General features: G+C 50.1%; 1 protein-coding gene and 1 long non-coding RNA gene across 3 annotated transcripts in view; one reads left to right on the top strand and one right to left on the bottom strand.

Annotated features, from left to right (window-relative positions):
* Positions 1 to 26999, bottom strand: part of LOC140427700 (cell adhesion molecule DSCAM) — an 854163-nt gene that overhangs the window by 123741 nt on the left and 703423 nt on the right. For both annotated transcript variants that reach the window (XM_072513215.1, XM_072513216.1), the window contains 2 exons: positions 4058 to 4156; positions 742 to 930 (listed from right to left, as the gene is read on the bottom strand). In XM_072513215.1, the coding sequence (XP_072369316.1) occupies positions 742 to 930; positions 4058 to 4156 (288 nt within the window). The remainder of the gene's footprint in view (positions 1 to 741; positions 931 to 4057; positions 4157 to 26999) is intronic.
* LOC140427701 (uncharacterized) overlaps positions 1 to 26999 on the top strand; it is a 168570-nt gene that overhangs the window by 61222 nt on the left and 80349 nt on the right. The window lies entirely within an intron of this gene.

The raw sequence follows: 26999 nt of genomic DNA, 5'->3' as shown, positions 1-26999 counted from the left end.
AAGAGCAGGAAATCCTGAATCATTTGTTCTCCTCCAGAGGCAACAACAACTTGGATTCCTGTAGCACCTTTTATATTGCTGAAATGTCCCAAGGCTCTGCACAGTAGCATTCTCACACAAAATTTGACACTGTGCCACACGTGGAATTTACAGTACAGAAGGAGGCCATTTGGCACACTGGGTCTGCACCAGCCCTTGGAAAGAGCAACCTACTTAAGCCCAGGCTTCCACCCTGTCCCGGTAACCCAGTAACCTGACCTAACCTTTCAGACACTAAGGGCAATTGATCATGGCCAATCCACCTAATCCACACATCTTTGGACCGTGGGAGGAAACCGGAGCACCCGGAGGAAACCCACGCAGACACGGGGAGAACGTGCAGACTCCGCACAGACAGTGATGAACCTGGCACCCTGGAGCTGTGAGGTAGTAGTTCCAACCACTGCGCCACCGTGCAGCTGACTAAAAGCTTGGTAAGAGGTACATCTGAAAGGAGGAGAGAGAGGTTGAGAGACTCGGAGATTTAGAAGGAATTCCAGAACTTAGAACCTCGGCTACAGAAGGTGTGATGCCAATGGTGAAGTGTTCGATGATGCGAAGGTGCAAGAGGCTCACATCGAAGGAATGCAGAGCTTTTCAGCTGCTAGGCTACGGAGGAGCAGCATCCTATTTTAACAAGCACCGAGGCTGACCCAGGATCTGTAATCTATTTTCTTCCCATTGTGAATAAGCAGAAAGTACCTTTCCCATGGGTCTTGGCCTCAATTATTTCACTGATGCGGCCGGGTCCCACTCCATTCTGTGCCGTCAAAGTGAACTTGTACCACGTCCCACATTTCAGGTTCTCCAGGCGGTACGAACGCTCGCTGGGGCTGATGGGAAAGCTGCCCCACTGCTCACTGTTGTCCTCTGAGTACTGCAGGATGTAACCTTAAGGGGGAGACATCACACACACACACACACATACACACAGAGTCAGTAAATCAAGAGGTATGCTTACAAGAAATGAAAAAGTAATTGCACTTATTAATAGATCTATCACTGTCACCAAGATGTAATGTGAAAAACTGCTGAAGGTTTCCTGGTCCCTTTACAATGATATAGCAATTAGGTCTCGGATGTCCCAACCTTAACATGACAGGCTTTTCTTCTGGCCCATCCTATTGCACAATAATGGAGTTCCACTCGACAGATTGGGCTGGGAAATTGTGTCTGGTAACAGGAGGACTCTGCGTCAATGACGAGTAAGTGTATTTATTCGGAGATAATCAAATTGCTCGCAGGCACGCAAGATCACTGGAGGCCGCAGAAGTAATTCTGATGAGCAGATTAATCTTCCGCCCGTCAGAGTGTCCCTGCTCATCATTTCGTTCTTGTGCCCTGATGGTCCAGGTCACAGTGTCACAGGGGAGCTGCTCAGCAAGATTGATAGCCCTGGTCAGCCTCGGCTCATTGGCCAACCCTGAATCCTGCCACGGACTAACCCCCACATGGCATGAGCTGCCATCATTTGTGAGCTGCCAACCATGTTCACCCTGACCTCCACTTACACCTTGGCTATGCAATGCTTACCACTAGGAGGCAGTATTAGCCCCATCTTAATAAAAAATATATACTTTTAATCAGAAAAGGAATCAAGGATTATAGGGATGAGGTGGGAAAGTCAAATGAGGATTATCATTTCAGATCAATCATGATCTCATTGAATTACAGAGCAGACTTAATGGGCCAAATTGCCTACTTCTGTTCCTACGTCTTATGGTCTTATCTTAAAGGCAACCATTGGTTTTACAGATCTATTTTCCTCCAGTGTGCACTATTAAAGATACATTATTTTACTAAATTTGGTAGAATCCTAATGCCACATGACATAGACTCACTTAGACGACTCACTTAGAATCTTCAGCATTAAGGCTGTTTGACCCAATTGTTCTATCACAACGTTTATGTTCCACATTAGCCTCCTCCGATCTCTCTTCACCCAATGCATCAGCACATTCTGCTATTCCTTTCCCCTTAAGATATTTTGATAGCTTCCCCTTAAATGCAACCCCGCTACTCTCTTCCACTATTCCATGTGGTACAGAGTTCCGCATCCTTACCCCTCTTTGAGTGAAGATATTTCTCCTGAATTCTCTATTGGATTTTTTGATGACTACATTATACTTATGACTAGATTTGATCTCCCGATTAGTGGAAATATCTTCCCTACATCGACCGTATTGGGCCCCTTCATTAATTTTGAGACCACTGGCACGTCACCCCTCAGCCTTCTCTGTTCTCAGGCGAGAGCTCCAACCTTTTCAGATAAATGTATCATCTCAGTTATCCTCCTTATGAATCACCTTTGCACCTTCCGAACTGCTTATATATCCTTTCTTTATAATATAGAGACTAGAATTGTACACAAGAGATTTTCCGTAACTTGATATATGAAGGGAAAACAATTCTTTCAGGTCTTTTTTTCCCTTTCCTCTGTGAACTGCCCAGGATATTAGCAGAACAAAGTCAAGAGCTTAATTGCGTTCAATTAATGGGCATATATCTGTAGCCCGTTACTCTGTTGCATTACTCCCCCCACCATTCAATAAGAACTTAGCTGATCTTATTTTAGTCTCAAGTCCGCTTTCCTTCCTGTACCTTGGACCCTGTGTCTCCCTTGTCAATCAGGAATCTATCCACCTCTGCCTTAAAAATATTCACTGAACCTGCCTGCAGTGCTCTCTGGGTAAGAGAGTTCCACAGATTCACAATCTTCTCAGCGACAAAACAATCCTCATCCCCATCTTAAATGACCATATGTAGAATACTGTGTGCATATTCTATATTTTTATTTTTAAACGGTCTCCCCTAGTTCCAGTCTCTCCCACACGGGGAAACATCCTCTCGACATCCACCCAGTCAAGACCCCTCAGGACCTGACATGTTTCAATAAGATCACCTCTTATTCTTCTGAACACCAATGGATACCGGCCCAACCTGTCTCGTCAGGTAACTCCCTCATCCAGGAATGAGATGAGTCGACCTTCTTTGAACTGTTTCTAATGCGATTATGTCCTTTCGTAAACAAGGAGTCAAAAACTACACACAGTATTCTACATATGGTCTTACAAATACCCTATACAACTGTAGCAAGGCATCCCGACATTTATATTCCATTTCCCTTGCAATAAACAACATTCCAACTGCCTTCTCAATCACTTAATCAATCTATGTATATTTGCAGATTCCTTGTCCTCTTTACAACTTATTTTCCTACCTATCTTTGTGTCAGTAGCAAATGTAGCAACCATACCTGCGATCCTGTCATCCAAGTCATTATTTTATTATAAATAATCGGTCCCATCACTGATTGTTACTCCACTCGTTACATCTTTCCAACCGGAAAATGATCCATTTATACCTACTCTGTTTCCTGTTAACTAACCAGTCCTCTGTCCATGCTGATAGAAGCACTTATTTTGTGTAGTAATCTTTGATGTGGCACCGTTTCAAATGCCTTCTGGAGATCTAAGTACACCACATCCACAGGTTCCCCTTTATGCACATGGCTTGCTTCTTCCTCAAAGAATTCTTAATAAATTAATCAAGCACGATCTTCCCTTCGCAAGATCTGCTTGATTGCATTGAGATTTTCTAAACGTCCTTGACTAACTCCTTAGTAATAGATTCCAGCATTTTCTCTATGTTCCCTATGAGGGGGATCCAGACCAAGAGTTTAATTGGGATTGTGGTAGTGAGTGACATTGCGCTAACGGAATAAACTCCAGGGCAGAGGCAAGTTGTGGTAGTTTTTTTTTCATATAAATTTAGAGTACCCAATTCATTTTTTTCCAATTAAGGGCCAATCCACCTACCCTGCACATTTTTGGGTTGTGGGGGTGAAACCCACGCAGACACGGGGAGAACGCGCAAACTCCACACAGACAGTGACCCAGAGCCGGGATCGAATCTGGGACTTCGATGCCGTGAGGCAGCAGTGCTATCCACTGCACCAGCGTGCTGCCCTTAGTTGTGGCAGTTATAGATCTGTAGCATATCTGATGTACTTTCTTACCTCGAATAGAGCTACCACCATTGTCCCCAGGTATCCAAGAAAGAATAATGGAATTTGAGGTTGTTTTGGACACTGTCAGGCGAGGTTGGTCTGGTGGCACTATCAATGGAAAAATATGATAACAGGTTAGATTCAGCACTGAATTGATCTACTTTGCTGAGTTTCCACTATCAGCATCACAATTCCATAGAGTAGGATGAACAATCAGTTAACCTTATATACTTATACAGTAGGCTTGTCCAATCAATGACCCATGGTCACAACCCAGCCTCCAGGCCACCTGTTGGAGGAACAGCGGGCAGTGGGACAATGGTTGCCCTTTGTTGAAACGCACGCTGTCTCTGTGTTTTGCCATGTTCTCACTTTCATTTAAAGCAGCACAGGGCTCAAGATGGTGGAGCGTACTGGGGAGGCCACAAGAAACAGCAGAGTTGCAGTACTGATGCATACCTGGCCACCTCCCCACTTGGGGCAGGTGGAGTCCAAGATTGGGCAGAGAGAGGAAGTGCATCTCTTCCCACAACACGCTGAATACCTTCTCAATGAAATGTTCAAACCTCCGGAGCCTGGGTGGGGAGTGGGTGGGTGGGTCGGTGTGAGTGAGTGGGTATGTGTCAGTGAGTCTGGGGGAATGAGTGAGTGGGTCTGGGTGAGTAAGTAAGCGAGTCTGTGTCAGTGAGTGAGTCTGTGTGAGTGAGTGAGTCTGTGTAAGTGAGTGAGTCTGTGTCAGTGAGTGAGTCTGTGAGAGTGAGTGAGTTTGCAAGGGAAGGTCTGTGAGAATAATTGTGTCTGTAAGAGTTAGTCTGGTTGAGTGAATGGGTGAGTGAGCAGGTGAGTCTGCATGTGTCTGTGTGAGTGAGTGGGTGAGTGAGTGAGTCTGTGTGAGTGAGTGAATCGGTGTGAGTGAGTGAGTCTGGGTGAGTCAGTGAGTCTGGGTGAGTGAGTCTGTGTGAGTGAGTGAGTGAGTCTGTGGGAGTGAGTGAGTGTGTGTGAATGAGTGAGTGAGTGAGTCTGTGTGAATGAGTGAGTCTGTGTGAGTGAGTCTGTGTGAGTGAGTCTGTGTGAGTGAGTGAGTCTGTGTGAGTGAGTGAGTCTGTGTGAGTGAGTCTGTGTGAGTGAGTCTGTGTGAATGCACGAGTCTGTGTGAGTGAGTGAGTCTGTGTGTGTGAGTGAGTAAGTCTGTGTGAATGAGTGAGTCTGTGAGTGTGTGAGTGAGTCTGTGTGAGTGAGTCTGTGTGAGTGAGTGAGTCTGTGTGAGTGAGTCTGTGTGAATGCGCGAATCTGTGTGAGTGAGTGAGTCTGTGAGTGTGTGAGTGAGTCTGTGTGAGTGAGTCTGTGTGAGTGAGTGAGTCTGAGTGAGTGAGTCTGTGTGAATGCGCGAATCTGTGTGAGTGAGTGAGTCTGTGTGAGTGAGTCTGAATGTGTGAGTGAGTCTGTGTGAGTGAGTCTGTGTGAGTGAGTCTGTGTGAGTGAGTCTGTGTGAGTGAGTCTGTGTGAGTGAGTTTGTGTGAGTGAGTCTGTGTGAGTGAGTCTGAGTGAGTGAGTCTGTGTGAGTGAGTCTGTGTGAGTGAGTCTGTGTGAGTGAGTCTGTGTGAGTGAGTATGTGTGAGTGAGTCTGTGTGAGTGAGTCTGTGTGAGTGAGTGAGTCTGTGTGAGTGAGTCTGTGTGAGTGAGTCTGTGTGAGTGAGTGAGTCTGTGTGAGTGAGTCTGTGTGAGTGAGTGAGTCTGTGTGAGTGAGTCTGTGTGAGTGAGTCTGTGTGAGTGAGTCTGTGTGAGTGAGTCTGTGTGAGTGAGTCTGAGTGAGTGAGTCTGAGTGAGTGAGTGAGTCTGTGTGAGTGAGTGAGTCTGTGTGAGTGAGTCTGTGTGAGTGAGTCTGTGTGAGTGAGTGAGTCTGTGTGAGTGAGTCTGTGTGAATGCGCGAGTCTGTGTGAGTGAGTGAGTGTGTGAGTGAGTGAGTCTGTGTGAGTGAGTGAGTCTGTGTGAGTGAGTGAGTCTGTGTGAGTGAGTCTGTGTGAGTGAGTGAGTCTGTGTGAGTGAGTCTGTGTGAATGCGCGAGTCTGTGTGAGTGAGTGAGTGTGTGAGTGAGTGAGTCTGTGTGAATGAGTGAGTGAGTCTGTGTGAATGAGTCTGTGTGAGTGAGTGAGTCTGTGAGTGTGTGAGTGAGTCTGTGTGAGTGAGTGAGTCTGTGTGAGTGAGTCTGTGTGAGTGAGTCTGTGTGAGTGAGTCTGTGTGAGTGAGTGAGTCTGTGTGAGTGAGTCTGTGTGAATGAGTCTGTGTGAGTGAGTCTGAGTGAGTGAGTCTGTGTGAGTGAGTGAGTCTGTGTGAGTGAGTCTGTGAGTGTGTGAGTGAGTCTGTGTGAGTGAGTCTGTGTGAGTGAGTCTGTGAGTGTGTGAGTGAGTCTGTGTGAGTGAGTCTGTGTGAGTGAGTGAGTCTGTGTGAGTGAGTCTGTGTGAGTGAGTCTGTGTGAGTGAGTCTGTGTGAGTGAGTGAGTCTGTGTGAGTGAGTCTGTGTGAATGAGTCTGTGTGAGTGAGTCTGAGTGAGTGAGTCTGTGTGAGTGAGTCTGTGTGAGTGAGTGAGTCTGTGTGAGTGAGTGAGTCTGTGTGAGTGAGTCTGTGTGAGTGAGTCTGTGTGAGTGAGTGAGTCTGTGTGAGTGAGTCTGTGTGAGTGAGTCTGTGTGAGTGAGTGAGTGTGAGTGAGTGAGTCTGTGTGAGTGAGTCTGTGTGAGTGAGTCTGTGTGAGTGAGTCTGTGTGAGTGAGTGAGTCTGAGTGAGTGAGTCTGTGTGAGTGAGTCTGTGTGAGTGAGGCTGTGTGAGTGAGTCTATGTGAGTGAGTTGTGGTGTTGGGTGTTCTGACACACAGAAGAGCCAACACAGTTGCATATGGTACAACGCTTCTTTATTTAAACTCACTATTTACAACTTGGTCTTTGCACTCTGCACGTGGGGGGCTCCCTGCTTGTGGTGTTTCAACAGCTCTTTCTTGTTTCCTTCTCCCCAGACCTACTGACCTCCAGGTGTCGTGCTCGTGCTTTTTATGTGGTTGGTGTTCTTGTCTGTGATTGGTTGTGGTGTTGTGTACTCTGATTTGCCTGTTAGTGTGTCCATCATGATGTGTGTGTTTGAATATCATGACATCCCCCCTTTTTACAAAGATATGTGCCTACGTGGTAATAAATATGATCGTGACGTGAGTGCATCTAAGAGTGTGTGTGTGTCGTGTGCAGCATGTGTCTATGACGGAACTATGTACATGGGGCGATGTCGAGTGCGTCACATGAATCCAGTTGTACCATAACATAACAGAAATGCGAACGAGAGAAGAAAAAAAAATTTGAACAGTTGTCCAGTCAGACGACATCTGGAACGATAAACAACAACAGGTTATCATGTAAAATTGTCCAACTTATGAAACATATGAACTGTATTATAAGTCCATTCTAATGGGTTTGCGACGAATTCGGGTTGACCGCCTTAAGGGTGGATCAAGAACCACCGGCTGCTGTGCAGGCATGGCCATGGGTGGCGATGGAAAGGGCGTGATGTGCGGCAGCTCCACAAAGTCATCCGCGGAAGCCTGTTGAGGATCTGGCGTGTTGTGTGGCTGTGAGCGTGGAAGTTGGCGAAGGGCGCGCCGATTGCGGCGACGCACGGAACCATCCGGCATGCGAACCAGGAACGAGCGGGGAGCCACTTGTCGGAGGACTTCGGCCGGTGCTGACCAGCCACCATACGGTTGATGGACGCGTACTTTGTCTCCGGAGGACAGGGGGGGCAGGTCCGTCGCTCGTGTGTCGTACCGACCTTTCTGGCGATCACGCTGCAGTTGCATGTCCCGAAGAACCGCCTCATGGTCTGTTGTCGGTGCCAGGACGGAAGGTACCGTCGTCCTGAGGGAGCGACCCATTAGTAGCTGCGCTGGCGAGAGGCCCGTGGATAACGGGGCCGATCGATAGGCCAGCAAGGCAAGGTTAAAGTCCGATCCGGCATCAGCCGCCTTGCACAGGAGCCGCTTTGCGATGTGGACACCCTTTTCAGCCTTCCCGTTCGATTGTGGATGCAGAGGGCTGGATGTCACATGAGTGAAACCATATGCTGCGGCAAAGGACGACCATTCACGGCTGGCAAAACAAGGTCCATTGTCTGACATGACAGTCCTTGGAATGCCATGGCGAGCAAACGTTTCCTTGCAGGCCCCAATGACTGCGGACGACGTCAGATCATGGAGAGGCATGACTTCCGGGTAGTTTGAGAAGTAGTCTATAATAACAATGTAATCTCTGCCGAGCGCGTGAAATAGGTCAACACCCACCTTCGCCCAGGGGGACGTCACCATCTCGTGTGGTAGAAGTGTTTCCGGAGGTTGCGCTGGCTGAAACCTCTGACAGGTTGTGCAGTTGAGCACCATGTTGGCTATGTCTTCATTAATACCCGGCCAATATACCGCCGCCCGGGCCCTTCGTCTGCATTTTTCGACGCCCAAGTGGCCTTCGTGTAGTTGACGAAGAATCATCTGGCGCACACTGTGTGGAATGACGATCCTATGCGATTTCATAAGGACCCCGTCTATATTGGTGAGATCATCTCGCACATTATAAAACTGGGGGCACTGCCCTTTTAGCCACCCTTCCGTCATGTGGCGCATCACTCGCTGCAGCAGAGGGTCAGTCGCCGTCTCTGCGCGTATGTGGGCCAGACAAGGATCATCAGCTGGCATATTTGCTGCTGTCAGAGTCACGTGTGCCTCAATTTGACGCACGAACCCCTCCGCATCTGGTGGTGTGCTCACTGCTCGGGAAAGAGTGTCCGCCACTATGAGTTCCTTCCCCGGAGTGTAGATCAGTTCAAAATCGTACCTCCTGAGTTTAAGTAAGATGCGCTGGAGGCGAGGAGTCATGTCGTTCAGGTCTTTGTTAATGATGTTGACCAGGGGGCGGTGGTCAGTTTCGACCGTGAATCGTGGCAGGCCATACACATAGTCGTGGAACTTGTCCAGTCCAGTTAACAAGCCCAGGCATTCTTTTTCGATTTGCGCGTAGCGCTGTTCGGTAGGGGTCATGGCTCGTGAGGCATACGCAACCGGGGCCCATGATGACGTGCTGTCTTTTTGCAGGAGTACCGCTCCAATACCAGATTGGCTGGCGTCTGTTGAGATCTTTGTAGGGCGAGTCGCGTCAAAGAAGGCCAGCACTGGTGCCGTGACCAGTTTGTGCTTGAGCTCCTCCCATTCCCGCTGATGCGACTGGTGCCAGTTGAATTCCGTCGATTTTTTTACGAGATGGCGCATGTTTGTTGTATGAGAAGCCAGGTTGGGAATGAACTTCCCAAGGAAGTTGACCATGCCCAGGAATCTTAAGACAGCCTTCTTGTCAGCCGGTCGTGGCATGGCTGTGATGGCGCTAACCTTGTCTGCATCGGGACGGACCCCGGACCTTGAGATGTGGTCCCCGAGGAATTTCAGCTCCGTCTGGCCGAAAGCACACTTCGCACGGTTGAGACGCAGGCCATTTTGCCGTATGCGGGTGAAGACACGTCGAAGACGATGCATGTGTTCCTGCGGAGTGGTGGACCAAATGATGATATCGTCCACATATACACGTACCCCTTCGATGCCTTCCATCATCTGCTCCATAATGCGGTGGAATACTTCAGATGCCGAAATGATGCCGAATGGCATCCGGTTGTAGCAGAATCTGCCAAAAGGGGTGTTGAATGTGCATAGTCTTCGGCTGGCCGGGTCCAGTTGGATCTGCCAGAATCCTTTGGACGCATCCAATTTAGTGAATATGTTGGCTCGCGCCATCTCGCTGGTGAGGTCTTCTCGTTTCGGGATGGGATAGTGTTCCCGCATGATGTTGTTGTTCAGATCTTTTGGATCTATACATATACGGAGCTCGCCAGAGGGCTTCTTTACACAGACCATGGAGCTGACCCATGGCGTGGGCTCCGTGACCTTGGATAGGACCCCTTGGTCCTGAAGAATCTGCAGTTGTGCCTTGAGGCGGTCTTTGAGAGGCGCAGGAACCCTGCGAGGTGCGTGAACGACAGGGATGGCGTCCGGTCTGAGTCGAATCTTGTACGTGTGTGGCAATGTCCCCATGCCTTCAAAAACCTCCTGGTTGTGAGCGAGGAGGGAATGGAGATTCGCGTGGAACTCAGCATCCGGGAAGTCGGATATCTCATCTGGAGAGAGAGACATGATGCGCTGTACCAGGTGAAGGACCTTACACGCTTGTGCGCCCAGTAACGAGTCCTTTGATGAGCCCACAACTTCGAAGGGGAGTGTGGCCGTGTACCTCTTGTGAGTCACCTGTAGCTGGCAAGATCCTACGGACGGGATAACGTTCCCGTTATAGTCAACCATCTTAAGCCGGGATGGTGTGATGGGTGGTTTGACCTTCATGGCCTGGACTGCAGAGTAAGCAATCAGGTTGGCGGATGCGCCGGTGTCCAGACGGAAGGCGACGCGCGATCGGTTGACCGTCAGGGTGGCACACCACTCATCGTCTGGATTGATGGCATTGACCTTGTTGACATCAATGACGGCAACTCGGAAGTCATCCTGGTCATCTGCATCACTTAACTGGAAGTCGTGATGCGTGGGCTGGACGGTCCTGACTCGTGTGCGAGGTTGCCGAGGATGCGCCGGATCCATGGGTTGAGCCGCACGACAGCGGGCTGCGTAGTGGCCTATCATGGCACATCTGTTGCACTGTCGGTATTTTGCAGGACATTGCCCTTTTAAGTGTAGACCTCCACAATTGCTGCACGTCATGACGTCACGACGTTCGTTGCGCCACTGCGCATGCGCAGTGCGATCTTGCGGTGGGCGCGCCTGCGCAGTGCGTCCCTCGTTGTGGCCGTTATTTTTGGCGCGCACCTGCGCGGGAGACCGCGAAAAGCGCGGGAAGCGGCCGCTGTCGTCCGGGCCGTGGGGCGGGAAGAAATCGACGGCCTGGATGCGTTCAACGTCGTGGGCGGCCTGGCTTGCCGATTCGACGGCTGGGGACCCCCTCCGTGCCAACTCGGACGCCTGAAATCGGGCAAAACGGCAGGTAGCATTTTCATGGAGGACACAGGCTTCCACAGCAGACGCTAAGGTGAGGCTCTTTATTTTAAGAAGCTGCTGGCGTAGGCCACTAGAGGCAACGCCAAAAACAATCTGGTCCCTGATCATGGACTCTGTAGTGGTGCCGTAACCGCAGGACTGCGCTAGAATCCGGAGGTGCGTCAAAAAGGGTTGAAAAAGCTCCTCCTTACCTTGCAGGCGTTGCTGAAAGATGTATCTTTCAAAAGTTTCGTTTACTTCAGTTTGAAAGTGCTGGTCCAGTTTGAGGATGACCGTGTCATATTTGGCCTGGTTTTCGCCTTCCTCGAACACCAGTGAATTAAAGACATCGTTTGGGTGGGGGCCTGCGTAGAAGAGGAGCATTGCAATCTTCGAATCATCCGAGGCATTCTGTTTTTCGGTGGCACGGATGTACAGGTCAAATCGCTGCCTGTAGAGCTTCCAGTTGGTGCCTAGGTTCCCCGTGACTTGCATCGGCTGCGGTTTGCCGGTGTGGTCCATGTCCAGAATGGCAGGTTGGTAGGCAGGTATCGATCCACTCCTGTACCATGTGGTGTTGGGTGTTCTGACACACAGAAGAGCCAACACAGTTGCATATGGTACAACGCTTCTTTATTTAAACTCACTATTTACAACTTGGTCTTTGCACTCTGCACGTGGGGGGCTCCCTGCTTGTGGTGTTTCAACAGCTCTTTCTTGTTTCCTTCTCCCCAGACCTACTGACCTCCAGGTGTCGTGCTCGTGCTTTTTATGTGGTTGGTGTTCTTGTCTGTGATTGGTTGTGGTGTTGTGTACTCTGATTTGCCTGTTAGTGTGTCCATCATGATGTGTGTGTTTGAATATCATGACATGAGTGAGTGTGAGTGAGTGAGTCTGTGTGAGTGAGTCTGTGTGAGTGAGTGAGTCTGTGTGAGTGAGTCTGTGTGAGTGAGTGAGTCTGTCTGAGTGAGTGAGTCTGTGTGAGTGAGTGAGTCTGTCTGAGTGAGTGAGCCTGTGTGAGTGAGTCTGTGTGAGTGAGTCTGAGTGAGTGAGTCTGTGTGAGTGAGTGAGTCTGTGTGAGTGAGTCTGTGTGAGTGAGTCTGTGTGTGTGAGTGAGTCTGTGTGAGCGAGTCTGTGTGTGTGGATGAGTCTGTGTGAGTGAGTGAGTCTGTGTGAGTGAGTGAGTCTGTGTGAGTGAGTGAGTCTGTGTGAGTGAGTGAGTCTGTGTGAGTGAGTCTGTGTGAGTGAGTGAGTCTGTGTGAGTGAGTCAGTGTGAGTGAGTGAGTGAGTCTGTGTGAGCGAGTCTGTGTGAGTGAGTGAGTCTGTGTGAGTGAGTCTGTGTGAGTGAGTGAGTCTGAGTGAGTGAGTCTGTGTGAGTGAGTGAGTGTGAGTGAGTGAGTCTGTGTGAGTGAGTCTGTGTGAGTGAGTCTGTGTGAGTGAGTGAGTCTGTGTGAGTGAGTCGGTGTGAGTGAGTCTGTGTGAGTGAGTCTGTGTGAGTGAGTGAGTGTGAGTGAGTGAGTCTGTGTGAGTGAGTCTGTGTGAGTGAGTGAGTCTGTGTGAGTGAGTCTGTGTGAGTGAGTCTGTGTGAGTGAGTGAGTCTGTGTGAGTGAGTGAGTCTGTCTGAGTGAGTGAGTCTGTGTGAGTGAGTCTGTGTGAGTGAGTCTGTGTGAGTGAGTGAGTCTGTGAGTGTGTGAGTGAGTCTGTGTGAGTGAGTCTGTGTGAGTGAGTGAGTCTGTGTGAGTGAGTCTGTGTGAGTGAGTCTGTGTGAGTGAGTGAGTCTGTGTGAATGAGTGAGTCTGTGTGAGTGAGTGAGTCTGTGTGAATGAGTCTGTGTGAGTGAGTGAGTCTGTGTGAGTGAGTGAGTCTGTGTGAGTGAGTGAGTGAGTGAGTCTGTGTGAGTGAGTGAGTCTGTGTGAGTGAGTGAGTCTGTGTGAGTGAGTGAGTCTGTGTGAGTGAGTGAGTGAGTCTGTGTGAGTGAGTCTGTGTGAGTGAGTCTGTGTGACTGAGTGAGTCTGTGTGAGTGAGTGAGTCTGTGTGAGTGAGTCTGTGTGAGTGAGTCTGTGTGAGTGAGTGAGTGTGAGTGAGTGAGTCTGTGTGAGTGAGTCTGTGTGAGTGAGTGAGTCTGTGTGTGTGAGTGAGTCTGTGTGAGTGAGTCTGTGTGAGTGAGTCTGTGTGAGTGAGTGAGTCTGTGTGAGTGAGTCTGTGTGAGTGAGTGAGTGAGTGTGAGTGAGTGAGTGTGAGTGAGTGAGTCTGTGTGAGTGAGTGAGTCTGTGTGAGTGAGTGAGTCTGTGTGAGTGAGTCTGTGTGAGTGAGTCTGTGTGAGTGAGTCTGTGTGAGTGAGTGAGTCTGTCTGAGTGAGTGAGTCTGTGTGAGTGAGTGAGTCTGTGTGAGTGAGTCTGTGTGAGTGAGTCTGATTGAGTGAGTCTGTGTGAGTGAGTCAGTCTGTGTGAGTGAGTCTGTGTGAGCGAGTCTGTGTGTGTGAGTGAGTGAGTCTGTGTGAGTGAGTCTGTGTGAGTGAGTCTGTGTGTGTGAGTGAGTCTGTGTGAGTGAGTCTGTGTGTGTGAGTGAGTCTGTGTGAGTGAGTGAGTCTGTGTGAGTGAGTGAGTCTGTGTGAGTGAGTCTGTGTGAGTGAGTCTGTGTGTGTGAGTGAGTCTGTGTGAGTGAGTGAGTCTGTGTGAGTGAGTCTGTGTGAGTGAGTGAGTGAGTCTGTGTGAGTGAGTCTGTGTGAGTGAGTCTGTGTGAGTGAGTCTGTGTGAGTGAGTGAGTCTGTGTGAGTGAGTCTGAGTGAGTGAGTCTGTGTGAGTGAGTGAGTCTGTGTGAGTGAGTCTGTGAGTGTGTGAGTGAGTCTGTGTGAGTGAGTCTGTGTGAGTGAGTGAGTCTGTGTGAGTGAGTCTGTGTGAGTGAGTCTGTGTGAGTGAGTCTGTGTGAGTGAGTGAGTCTGTGTGAGTGAGTCTGTGTGAATGAGTCTGTGTGAGTGAGTCTGAGTGAGTGAGTCTGTGTGAGTGAGTCTGTGTGAGTGAGTGAGTCTGTGTGAGTGAGTGAGTCTGTGTGAGTGAGTCTGTGTGAGTGAGTCTGTGTGAGTGAGTCTGTGTGAGTGAGTCTGTGTGAGTGAGTGAGTGTGAGTGAGTGAGTCTGTGTGAGTGAGTCTGTGTGAGTGAGTCTGTGTGAGTGAGTCTGTGTGAGTGAGTGAGTCTGAGTGAGTGAGTCTGTGTGAGTGAGTCTGTGTGAGTGAGGCTGTGTGAGTGAGTCTATGTGAGTGAGTGAGTGTGAGTGAGTGAGTCTGTGTGAGTGAGTCTGTGTGAGTGAGTGAGTCTGTGTGAGTGAGTCTGTGTGAGTGAGTGAGTCTGTCTGAGTGAGTGAGTCTGTGTGAGTGAGTGAGTCTGTCTGAGTGAGTGAGCCTGTGTGAGTGAGTCTGTGTGAGTGAGTCTGAGTGAGTGAGTCTGTGTGAGTGAGTGAGTCTGTGTGAGTGAGTCTGTGTGAGTGAGTCTGTGTGTGTGAGTGAGTCTGTGTGAGCGAGTCTGTGTGTGTGGATGAGTCTGTGTGAGTGAGTCTGTGTGAGTGAGTGAGTCTGTGTGAGTGAGTGAGTCTGTGTGAGTGAGTCTGTGTGAGTGAGTGAGTCTGTGTGAGTGAGTCAGTGTGAGTGAGTGAGTGAGTCTGTGTGAGCGAGTCTGTGTGAGTGAGTGAGTCTGTGTGAGTGAGTCTGTGTGAGTGAGTGAGTCTGAGTGAGTGAGTCTGTGTGAGTGAGTGAGTGTGAGTGAGTGAGTCTGTGTGAGTGAGTCTGTGTGAGTGAGTCTGTGTGAGTGAGTGAGTCTGTGTGAGTGAGTCTGTGTGAGTGAGTCTGTGTGAGTGAGTGAGTCTGTCTGAGTGAGTGAGTCTGTGTGAGTGAGTCTGTGTGAGTGAGTGAGTCTGTGAGTGTGTGAGTGAGTCTGTGTGAGTGAGTCTGTGTGAGTGAGTGAGTCTGTGTGAATGATTGAGTCTGTGTGAGTGAGTGAGTCTGTGTGAATGAGTCTGTGTGAGTGAGTGAGTCTGTGTGAGTGAGTGAGTCTGTGTGAGTGAGTGAGTGAGTGAGTCTGTGTGAGTGAGTCTGTGTGAGTGAGTGAGTCTGTGTGAGTGAGTGAGTCTGTGTGAGTGAGTGAGTGAGTCTGTGTGAGTGAGTCTGTGTGAGTGAGTCTGTGTGAGTGAGTGAGTCTGTGTGAGTGAGTGAGTCTGTGTGAGTGAGTCTGTGTGAGTGAGTCTGTGTGAGTGAGTGAGTGTGAGTGAGTGAGTCTGTGTGAGTGAGTCTGTGTGAGTGAGTGAGTCTGTGTGTGTCAGTGAGTCTGTGTGAGTGAGTCTGTGTGAGTGAGTCTGTGTGAGTGAGTGAGTCTGTGTGAGTGAGTCTGTGTGAGTGAGTGAGTGAGTGTGAGTGAGTGAGTGTGAGTGAGTGAGTCTGTGTGAGTGAGTGAGTCTGTGTGAGTGAGTGAGTCTGTGTGAGTGAGTCTGTGTGAGTGAGTCTGTGTGAGTGAGTGAGTCTGTCTGAGTGAGTGAGTCTGTGTGAGTGAGTGAGTCTGTGTGAGTGAGTCTGTGTGAGTGAGTCTGATTGAGTGAGTCTGTGTGAGTGAGTGAGTCTGTGTGAGTGAGTCTGTGTGAGCGAGTCTGTGTGTGTGAGTGAGTGAGTCTGTGTGAGTGAGTCTGTGTGAGTGAGTCTGTGTGTGTGAGTGAGTCTGTGTGAGTGAGTCTGTGTGTGTGAGTGAGTCTGTGTGAGTGAGTGAGTCTGTGTGAGTGAGTGAGTCTGTGTGAGTGAGTGAGTCTGTGTGAGTGAGTCTGTGTGTGTGAGTGAGTCTGTGTGAGTGAGTGAGTCTGTGTGAGTGAGTCTGTGTGAGTGAGTGAGTGAGTCTGTGTGAGTGAGTCTGTGTGAGTGAGTCTGTGTGAGTGAGTCTGTGTGAGTGAGTGAGTCTGTGTGAGTGAGTGAGTCTGTGTGAGTGAGTGAGTCTGTGTGAGTGAGTGAGTCTGTGTGAGTGAGTCTGTGTGAGTGAGTGAGTGAGTCTGTGTGAGTGAGTCTGTGTGAGTGAGTCTGAGTGAGTGAGTCTGTGTGAGTGAGTGAGTCTGTGTGTGTGAGTGAGTCTGTGTGAGTGAGTGAGTCTGTGTGAGTGAGTGAGTCTGTGTGAGTGAGTGAGTCTGTGTGAGTGAGTCTGTGTGTGTGAGTGAGTCTGTGTGAGTGAGTGAGTCTGTGTGAGTGAGTGAGTCTGTGTGAGTGAGTGAGTCTGTGTGAGTGAGTCTGTGTGAGTGAGTCTGTGTGAGTGAGTCTGAGTGAGTGAGTGAGTCTGTGTGAGTGAGTGAGTCTGTGTGAGTGAGTCTGTGTGTGTGAGTGAGTCTGTGTGAGTGAGTGAGTCTGTGTGAGTGAGTGAGTCTGTGTGAGTGAGTGAGTCTGTGTGAGTGAGTCTGAGTGAGTGAGTCTGTGTGAGTGAGTGAGTCTGTGTGAGTGAGTGAGTCTGTGTGAGTGAGTGAGTCTGTGTGAGTGAGTGAGTCTGTGTGAGTGAGTCTGTGTGTGTGAGTGAGTCTGTGTGAGTGAGTGAGTCTGTGTGAGTGAGTGAGTCTGTGTGAGTGAGTGAGTCTGTGTGAGTGAGTCTGTGTGTGTGAGTGAGTCTGTGTGAGTGAGTAAGTCTGTGTGAGTGAGTGAGTCTGTGTGAGTGAGTGAGTCTGTGTGAGTGAGTCTGTGTGAGTGAGTGAGTCTGTGTGTGTGAGTGAGTCTGTGTGTGTGAGTGAGTCTGAGTGAGTGAGTGAGTCTGTGTGAGTGAGTGAGTCTGTGTGAGTGAGTGAGTCTGTGTGAGTGAGTGAGTGAGTCTGTGTGAGTGAGTCTGAGTGCGTGAGTCTGAGTGAGTGAGTCTGTGTGAGTGAGTGAGTCTGTGTGAGTGAGTGAGTCTGTGTGAGTGAGTGAGTCTGTGTGAGTGAGTCTGTGTGAATGAGTCTGTGTGAGTAAGCGAGTCTGTGTGAGTGAGTGAGTCTGTGTGAGTGAGTCTGTGTGAGTCTGTGTGAGTGAGTCTGAGTGAGTGAGTCTGTGTGAGTGAGTGTGTGAGTCTGTGTGAGTGAGTGAGTCTGTGTGAGTGAGTGAGTCTGTTTGAGTGAGTGAGTCTGTGTGAGTGAGTGAGTCTGTGTGAGTGAGTGAGTCTGTGTGAGTGAGTGAGTCTGTGTGAGTGAGTCTGTGTGAGTGAGTCTGTGTGAGTGAGTGTGTGTGTGAGTGAGTGAGTCTGTGTGAGTGAGTCTGTGTGAGTGAGTGAGTCTGTGTGAGTGAGTGAGTCTGTGTGAGTGAGAGAATCTGAGTGAGTGAGTCTGTGTGTGTGAGTGAGTCTGAGTGAGTGAGTGAGTCTGTGTGAGTGAGTGAGTCTGTGTGAGTGAGTGAGTCTGTGTGAGTGAGTCTGTGTGAGTGAGTGAGTCTGTGTGAGTGAGTGAGTCTGAGTGAGTGAGTCTGTGTGTGTGAGTGAGTCTGAGTGAGTGAGTCTGTGTGAGTGAGTGAGTCTGAGTGAGTGAGTGAGTGAGTCTGTGTGAGTGAGTCTGTGTGAGTGAGTGAGTCTGTGTGAGTGAGTCTGTGTGAGTGAGTCTGTGTGAGTGAGTCTGTGTGAGTGAGTGAGTCTGTGTGAGTGAGTGAGTCTGTGTGAGTGAGTCTGAGTGAGTGAGTCTGTGTGAGTGAGTCTGTGTCAGTGAGTGAGTCTGTGTGAGTGAGTCTGTGTGAGTGAGTGAGTCTGTGTGAGTGAGTGAGTCTGTGTGAGTGAGTGAGTCTGTGTGAGTGAGTCTGTGTGAGTGATCCTGGTGAGTGAGTGAGTCTGTGTGAGTGAGTCTGTGCGAGTGAGTGAGTCTGTGTGAGTGAGTGAGTCTGTGTGAGTGAGTCTGTGTGTGTGAGTGAGTCTGTGTGAGTGAGTCTGTGTGAGTGAGTGAGTCTGTGTGAGTGAGTGAGTCTGTGTGAGTGAGTGAGTCTGTGTGAGTGAGTCTGTGTGAGTGAGTCTGTGTGAGTGAGTCTGTGTGAGTGAGTCTGTGTGAGTGAGTGAGTCTGTGTGAGTGAGTCTGTGTGAGTGAGTGAGTCTGTGTGAGTGAGTCTGTGTGAGTGTGTGAGTCTGTGTGAGTGAGTCTGTGTGAGTGAGTCTGTGTGAGTGAGTGAGTCTGTGTGAGTGAGTGAGTCTGTGTGAGTGAGTCTGTGGGAGTGAGTGAGTCTGTGTGAGTGAGTCTGTGTGAGTGAGTGAGTCCGTGTGAGTGAGTCTGTGTGAGTGAGTGAGTCTGTGTGAGTGAGTCTGTGTGAGTGAGTGAGTCTGTGTGTGTGAGTGAGTCTGTGCGTGTGAGTGAGTCTGAGTGAGTGAGTGAGTCTGTGTGAGTGAGTGAGTCTGTGTGAGTGAGTCTGTGTGAGTGAGTGAGTCTGTGTGAGTGAGTCTGTGTGAGTGAGTGAGTCTGTGTGAGTGAGTGAGTCTGTGTGAGTGAGTCTGAGTGAGTGAGTCTGTGTGAGTGAGTCTGTGTCAGTGAGTGAGTCTGTGTGAGTGAGTCTGTGTGAGTGAGTCTGTGTGAGTGAGTCTGTGTGAGTGAGTGAGTCTGTGTGAGCGAGTCTGTGTGAGTGATCCTGGTGAGTGAGTGAGTCTGTGTGAGTGAGTCTGTGTGAGTGAGTGAGTCTGTGTGAGTGAGTGAGTCTGTGTGAGTGAGTCTGTGTGTGTGAGTGAGTCTGTGTGAGTGAGTCTGTGTGAGTGAGTGAGTCTGTGTGAGTGAGTGAGTCTGTGTGAGTGAGTCTGTGTGAGTGAGTCTGTGTGAGTGAGTCTGTGTGAGTGAGTGAGTCTGTGTGAGTGAGTCTGTGTGAGTGAGTGAGTCTGTGTGAGTGAGTCTGTGTGAGTGTGTGAGTCTGTGTGAGTGAGTCTGTGTGAGTGAGTCTGTGTGAGTGAGTCTGTGTGAGTGAGTGAGTCTGTGTGAGTGAGTCTGTGGGAGTGAATGAGTCTGTGTGAGTGAGTCTGTGTGAGTGAGTGAGTCTGTGTGAGTGAGTCTGTGTGAGTGAGTGAGTCTGTGTGAGTGAGTCTGTGTGAGTGAGTGAGTCTGTGTGTGTGAGTGAGTTTGTGCGTGTGAGTGAGTCTGAGTGAGTGAGTGAGTCTGTGTGAGTGAGTGAGTCTGTGTGAGTGAGTGAGTCTGTGTGAGTGAGTCTGTGTGAGTGAGTGAGTCTGTGTGAGTGAGTCTGTGTGAGTGAGTGAGTCTGTGTGAGTGAGTGAGTCTGTGTGAGTGAGTCTGTGTGAGTGAGTGAGTCTGTATGAGTGAGTCTGTGTGAGTGAGTGAGTCTGTGTGTGTGAGTGAGTCTGTGTGTGTGAGTGAGTCTGAGTGAGTGAGTGAGTCTGTGTGAGTGAGTGAGTCTGTGTGAGTGAGTGAGTCTGTGTTAGTGAGTGAGTGAGTCTGTGTGAGTGAGTCTGAGTGAGTGAGTCTGTGTGAGTGAGTCTGAGTGAGTGAGTAAGTCTGTGTGAGTGAGTGAGTCTGTGTGAGTGAGTCTGTGTGAGTGAGTGAGTCTGTGTGAGTGAGTCTGTGTGAGTGATTCTGTGTGAGTGAGTGAGTGTGTCTGAGTGAGTGAGTCTGTGTGAGTGAGTCTGTGTGAGTGAGTGAGTCTGTGTGAGTGAGTGAGTCTGTGTGAGTGAGTCTGTGTGAGTGTGTGAGTGAGTGAGTCTGTGTGAGTGAGTGAGTGAGTGAGTCTGTGTGAGTGAGTGAGTCTGTGTGTGTGAGTGAGTGAGTCTGTGTGAGTGAGTGAGTCTGAGTGATTGAGTGAGTCTGTGTGAGTGAGTCTGTGTGAGTGAGTCTGTGTGAGTGAGTGAGTGAGTCTGAGTGAGTGAGTCTGTGTGAGTGAGTCTGTGTGAGTGAGTCTGTGTGAGTGAGTGAGTCTGTGTGAGTGAGTCTGTGTGAGTGTGTGAGTGAGTGAGTCTGTGTGAGTGAGTGAGTGAGTGAGTCTGTGTGTGTGAGTGAGTGAGTCTGTGTGAGTGAGTGAGTCTGAGTGATTGAGTGAGTCTGTGTGAGTGAGTCTGTGTGAGTGAGTCTGTGTGAGTGAGTGAGTGAGTCTGAGTGAGTGAGTCTGTGTGAGTGAGTCTGTGTGAGTGAGTGAGTCTGTGTGAGTGAGTCTGTGAGTGAGTCTGTGTGAGTGAGTCTGTGAGTGAGTCTGTGTGAGTGAGTGAGACTGAGTGAGTGAGTCTGTGTGTGTGAGTGAGTCTGAGTGAGTGAGTGAGTCTGTGTGAGTGAGTGAGTCTGTGTGAGTGAGTGAGTCTGTATGAGTGAGTCTGTGTGTGTGAGTCTGTGTGAGTGAGTGAGTCTGTGTGAGTGAGTGAGTCTGAGTGAGTGAGTCTGTGTGTGTGAGTGAGTCTGAGTGAGTGAGTCTGTGTGAGTGAGTGAGTCTGAGTGAGTGAGTGAGTCTGTGTGAGTGAGTGAGTCTGTGTGAGTGAGTCTGTGTGAGTGAGTCTGTGTGAGTGAGTCTGTGTGAGTGAGTCTGTGTGAGTGAGTGAGTCTGTGTGAGTGAGTGAGTCTGTGTGAGTGAGTCTGTGTGAGTGAGTCTGTGTGAGTAAGCGAGTCTGTGTGAGTGAGTGAGTCTGTGTGAGTGAGTCTGTGTGAGTGAGTGAGTCTGTGTGAGTGAGTCTGTGTGTGTGAGTGAGTCTGTGTGTGTGAGTCTGTGTGAGTGAGTGAGTCTGTGTGAGTGAGTGAGTCTGTGTGAGTGAGTCTGTGTGAGTGAGTGAGTCTGTGTGAGTGAGTCTGTGTGAGTGAGTCTGTGTGAGTGAGTCTGTGTGAGTGAGTGAGTCTGTGTGAGTAAGTCTGTGTGAGTGAGTGAGTCTGTGTGAGTGAGTCTGTGTGAGTGAGTGAGTCTGTGTGAGTGAGTCTGTGTGAGTGAGTCTGTGTGAGTGAGTGAGTCTGTGTGAGTGAGTCTGTGTGAGTGAGTGAGTCTGTGTGAGTGAGTCTGTGTGAGTGAGTGAGTCTGTGTGAGTGAGTCTGTGTGAGTGAGTGAGTCTGTGTGAGTGAGTCTGTGTGAGTGAGTGAGTCTGTGTGTGTGAGTGAGTCTGTGTGTGTGAGTGAGTCTGTGTGTGTGAGTGAGTCTGAGTGAGTGAGTGAGTCTGTGTGAGTGAGTGAGTCTGTGTGAGTGAGTGAGTCTGTGTGAGTGAGTCTGTGTGAGTGAGTGAGTCTGTGTGAGTGAGTGAGTCTGTGTGAGTGAGTGAGTCTGTGTGAGTGAGTGAGTCTGTGTGAGTGAGTCTGTGTGAGTGAGTGAGTCTGTGTGTGTGAGGAGTCTGTGTGTGTGAGTGAGTCTGAGTGAGTGAGTGAGTCTGTGTGAGTGAGTGAGTCTGTGTGAGTGAGTGAGTCTATGTTAGTGAGTGAGTGAGTCTGTGTGAGTGAGTCTGAGTGAGTGAGTCTGTGTGAGTGAGTCTGAGTGAGTGAGTCTGAGTGAGTGAGTAAGTCTGTGTGAGTGAGTGAGTCTGTGTGAGTGAGTCTGTGTGAGTGATTCTGTGTGAGTGAGTGAGTGAGTCTGAGTGAGTGAGTCTGTGTGAGTGAGTCTGTGTGAGTGAGTGAGTCTGTGTGAGTGAGTGAGTCTGTGTGAGTGAGTCTGTGTGAGTGTGTGAGTGAGTGAGTCTGTGTGAGTGAGTGAGTGAGTGAGTCTGTGTGAGTGAGTGAGTCTGTGTGTGTGAGTGAGTGAGTCTGTGTGAGTGAGTGAGTCTGAGTGAGTGAGTGAGTCTGTGTGAGTGAGTCTGTGTGAGTGAGTCTGTGTGAGTGAGTGAGTGAGTCTGAGTGAGTGAGTCTGTGTGAGTGAGTCTGTGTGAGTGAGTGAGTCTGTGTGAGTGAGTCTGTGAGTGAGTCTGTGTGAGTGAGTGAGTCAGAGTGAGTGAGTCTGTGTGCGTGAGTGAGTCTGAGTGAGTGAGTGAGTCTGTGTGAGTGAGTGAGTCTGTGTGAGTGAGTGAGTCTGTGTGAGTGAGTCTGTGTGAGTGAGTCTGTGTGAGTGAGTGAGTCTGTGTGAGTGAGTGAGTCTGAGTGAGTGAGTCTGTGTGTGTGAGTGAGTCTGAGTGAGTGAGTCTGTGTGAGTGAGTGAGTCTGAGTGAGTGAGTGAGTGAGTCTGTGTGAGTGAGTCTGTGTGAGTGAGTGAGTCTGTGTGAGTGAGTCTGTGTGAGTGAGTGAGTCTGTGTGAGTGAGTCTGTGTGAGTGAGTGAGTCTGTGTGAGTGAGTGAGTCTGTGTGAGTGAGTGAGTCTGTGTGAGTGAGTCTGTGTGAGTGAGTCTGTGTGAGTGAGTCTGTGTGTGTGAGTGAGTCTGTGTGAGTGAGTCTGTGTGAGTGAGTGAGTCTGTGTGAGTGAGTGAGTCTGTGTGAGTGAGTCTGTGTGAGTGAGTCTGTGTGAGTGAGTGAGTCTGTGTGAGTGAGTCTGTGTGAGTGACTGAGTCTGTGTGAGTGAGTCTGTGTGAGTGAGTGAGTCTGTGTGAGTGAGTCTGTGTGAGTGAGTCTGTGTGAGTGAGTGAGTCTGTGTGAGTGAGTCTGTGTAAGTGAGTGAGTCTGTGTGAGTGAGTCTGTGTGAGTGAGTGAGTCTGTGTGAGTGAGTCTGTGTGAGTGAGTGAGTCTGTGTGTGTGAGTGAGTCTGTGTGTGTGAGTGAGTCTGAGTGAGTGAGTCTGTGTGAGTGAGTGAGTCTGTGTGAGTGAGTCTGTGTGAGTGAGTGAGTCTGTGTGAGTGAGTCTGTGTGAGTGAGTGAGTCTGTGTGAGTGAGTCTGTGTGAGTGAGTGAGTCTGTGTGAGTGAGTGAGTCTGTGTGTGTGAGTGAGTCTGTGTGAGTGAGTGAGTCTGTGTGTGTGAGTGAGTCTGTGTGAGTGAGTGAGTCTGTGTGAGTGAGTGAATCTGTGTGAGTGAGTCTGTGTGAGTGAGTGAGTCTGTGTGAGTGAGTCTGTGTGAGTGAGTGAGTCTGTGTGAGTGAGTCTGTGTGAGTGAGTGAGTCTGTGTGTGTGAGTGAGTCTGTGTGTGTGAGTGAGTCTGAGTGAGTGAGTGAGTCTGTGTGAGTGAGTGAGTCTGTGTGAGTGACTGAGTGAGTCTGTGTGAGTGAGACTGAGTGAGTGAGTCTGTGTGAGTGAGTGAGTCTGTGTGAGTGAGTCTGTGTGAGTGATTCTGTGTGAGTGAGTGAGTGAGTCTGAGTGAGTGAGTCTGTGTGAGTGAGTCTGTGTGAGTGAGTGAGTCTGTGTGAGTGAGTGAGTCTGTGTGAGTGAGTCTGTGTGAGTGTGTGAGTGAGTGAGTCTGTGTGAGTGAGTGAGTGAGTCTGTGTGAGTGAGTGAGTCTGTGTGTGTGAGTGAGTGAGTCTGTGTGAGTGAGTGAGTCTGAGTGAGTGAGTGAGTCTGTGTGAGTGAGTCTGTGTGAGTGAGTGAGTCTGTGTGAGTGAGTCTGTGTGAGTGAGTCTGTGTGAGTGAGTGAGTCTGTGTGAGTGAGTCTGTGAGAGTGAGTCTGTGTGAGTGAGTGAGTGAGTCTGAGTGAGTGGGTCTGTGTGAGTGAGTCTGTGTGAGTGTGTGAGTGAGTCTGTGTGAGTGAGTCTGTGTGAGTGAGTCTGTGTGAGTGAGTGTGTGAGTGAGTCTGAGTGAGTCTGTGTGAGTGAGTGAGTCTGTGTGAGTGAGTGAGTCTGTGTGAATGCGCGAGTCTGTGTGAGTGAGTCTGTGTGTGTGTGTCTGTGTGAGTGAGTGAGTCTGTGTGAGTGAGTGAGTCTGTGTGAGTGAGTGAGTCTGTGTGAATGCGCAAGAGTGAGAGAGCGGCGGAGGCTTCGTAAATACCGAGAGAGCGGCGGACACTTCATAAAGAGCGAGAGAGCGGCGGAGACTTCGTAAAGAGCGAGAGAGCGGCGGATACTTCATAAAGATCGGGAGAGCGACGGACACTTCATAAAGAGTGAGAGAGCGACGGTGACTTCATAAAGAGCCAGAGAGCGGACGACACTTCATAAAGAGAGAGAGAGCGACGGAGACTTCGTAAAGAGCGAGAGAGCGGCGGACACTTCATAGAGAGAGAGCGACAGAGACTTCGTAAAAAGCGAAAGAGCGACGGGCACTTCATAAAGAGCGAGAGAGCGACGGAGACTTCGTAAAGAGCGAGAGAGCGGCGGGGACTTCATAAAGAGCGAGGGAGCGGCGGACACTTCATAAAGAGCGAAAGCGTGTTGGAAACTTGGTAAAGAGCGGGGGAGCGGCGGACACTTCGTAAAGAGCGAAAGAGTGACGGGCACTTCATAAAGAGCGAGAGAGCGACGGAGATTTCATGAAGAGCGAGAAAGCGGAGGAGACTTCGTAAAGAACGAGCGAGCGACGGAGACTTCATGAAGAGCGAGAGAGTGAAGGAGACTTCGGAAGAACGAGAGAGCGGCGGGGACTTTATAAAGAGCGAGAGAGCGGCGGAGACTTCATTAAGAGCGAGGGAGCGGCGGACACTTCATAAAGAGCGAGAGGGCGACGGAGACTTCGTAAAGAGCGAGAGAGCGGCGGAGACTTCATAAAGAGCGAGAGAGCGACGGTGACTTCATAAAGAGCCAGAGAGCGGACGACACTTCATAAAGAGAGAGAGAGCGCCGGAGACTTCGTAAAGAGCGAGAGAGTGGCGGACACTTCATAAAGAGAGAGAGAGCGACGGAGACTTCGTAAAGAGCGAAAGAGCGACGGGCACTTCATAAAGAGTGAGAGAGCGGCGGGAACTTCATAAAGAGCGAGAGAGCGGCGGAGACTTCGTAAATACCGAGAGAGCGGCGGACACTTCATAAAGATCGAGCGAGCGGCGGAGACTTCGTAAAGAGCGAGGGGGAGGCGGAGACTTCGTAAAGAGCGATAGAGCGGCGGACACTTCATAAAGAGCGAGGGGGAGGCGGGGACTTCGTAAAGAGCGAGAGAGCAGCGGACAATTCATAAAGTGCGAGAGAGTGGCGGACACTTCATAAAGAGCAAAAGCGTGTTGGAAACTTCGTAAAGAGCGAGAGAGAGACGGAGACTTCGTAAAGAGCGAGAGAGCGACGGACACTTCATAAAGAGCGAGAGAGCGACGGTGACTTCATAAAGAGCCAGAGAGCGGACGACACTTCATAAAGAGAGAGAGAGCGCCGGAGACTTCGTAAAGAGCGAGAGAGTGGCGGACACTTCATAAAGAGAGAGAGAGCGACGGAGACTTCGTAAAGAGCGAAAGAGCGACGGGCACTTCATAAAGAGCGAGAGAGCGACGGAGACTTCGTAAAGAGCGAGAGAGCGGCGGGGACTTCATAAAGAGCGAGAGAGCGGCGGAGACTTCGTAAAGAGCGAGAGAGCGGCGGAGACTTCGTAAAGAGCGAGAGAGCGGCGGGGACTTCATAAAGAGCGAGAGAGCGGCGGGGACTTCATAAAGAGCGAAAGCGTGTTGGAAACTTGGTAAAGAGCGGGGGAGCGGCGGACACTTCGTAAAGAGCGAAAGAGTGACGGGCACTTCATAAAGAGCGAGAGAGCGACGGAGATTTCATGAAGAGCGAGAAAGCGGAGGAGACTTCGTAAAGAACGAGAGAGCGACGGAGACTTCATGAAGAGCGAGAGAGTGAAGGAGACTTCGTAAAGAACGAGAGAGCGGCGGGGACTTTATAAAGAGCGAGAGAGCAGCGGACACTTCATAAAGAGCGAAAGAGCGGCGGACACTAAATAAAGAGAGAGAGAGCGGCGGAGACTTCATTAAGAGCGAGGGAGCGGCGGACACTTCATAAAGAGCGAGAGGGCGACGGAGACTTCGTAAAGAGCGAGAGAGCGGCGGACACTTCATAAAGAGCAAAAGCGTGTTGGAAACTTCGTAAAGAGCGAGAGAGTGGCGGAGACTTCGTAAAGAGCGAGAGAGCGACGGAGACTTCATAAAGAGCGAGAGAGCGACGGTGACTTCATAAAGAGCCAGAGAGCGGACGACACTTCATCAAGAGAGAGAGAGCGCCGGAGACTTCGTAAAGAGCGAGAGAGTGGCGGACACTTCATGAAGAGAGAGAGAGCGACGGAGACTTCGTAAAGAGCGAAAGAGCGACGGGCACTTCATAAAGAGCGAGAGAGCGACGGAGACTTCGTAAAGAGCGAGAGAGCGGCGGGGACTTCATAAAGAGCGAGAGAGCGGCGGAGACTTCGTAAATACCGAGAGAGCGGCGGACACTTCATAAAGATCGAGAGAGCGGCGGAGACTTCGTAAAGAGCGAGGGGGAGGCGGAGACTTCGTAAAGAGCGATAGAGCGGCGGACACTTCATAAAGAGCGAGGGGGAGGCGGGGACTTCGTAAAGAGCGAGAGAGCAGCGGACAATTCATAAAGTGCGAGAGAGTGGCGGACACTTCATAAAGAGCAAAAGCGTGTTGGAAACTTCGTAAAGAGCGAGAGAGCGGCGGAGACTTCGTAAAGAGCGAGAGAGCGACGGAGACTTCGTAAAGAGCGAGAGAGCGACGGACATTTCATAAAGAGCGAGAGAGTGGCGGCGACTTCGTAAAGAGCAGGGGAGCAGCAGACACTTCGTAAAGAGCGAAAGAGCGACGGGCACTTCATAAAGAGCGAGAGAGCGACGGAGACTTCATGAAGAGCGAGAGAGCGGCAGACACTTCATAAAGAGCGAGAGCGTGTTGGAGACTTCGTATAGAGTGAGAGAGCGGCGGAGGCTTCGTAAATACCGAGAGAGCGGCGGACACTTCATAAAGATCGAGAGGGCGGCGGAGACTTCGTAAATACCGAGAGAGCGACGGATACTTCATAAAGAGCGAGAGAGCGGCGGAGACTTCGTAAAGAGCAAGAGAGCGGCGGATACTTCATCGAGAGAGCGACGGACACTTCATAAAGAGCGAGAGAGCTGCGGAGACTTCGTAAATACCGAGAGAGCGGCGGATACTTCATAAAGAGCGAGAGAGCGGCGGAGACTTCATAAAGAGCGAAAGAGCGACGGGCACTTCATAAAGAGTG

Source organism: Scyliorhinus torazame, chromosome 8 (assembly GCF_047496885.1).
Source record: "Scyliorhinus torazame isolate Kashiwa2021f chromosome 8, sScyTor2.1, whole genome shotgun sequence".
Lineage (NCBI taxonomy): Eukaryota > Metazoa > Chordata > Chondrichthyes > Carcharhiniformes > Scyliorhinidae > Scyliorhinus > Scyliorhinus torazame.
The sequence above is the reverse complement of the archived record's forward strand: the minus strand, read 5'-3'. Positions and strand labels throughout refer to the sequence as shown.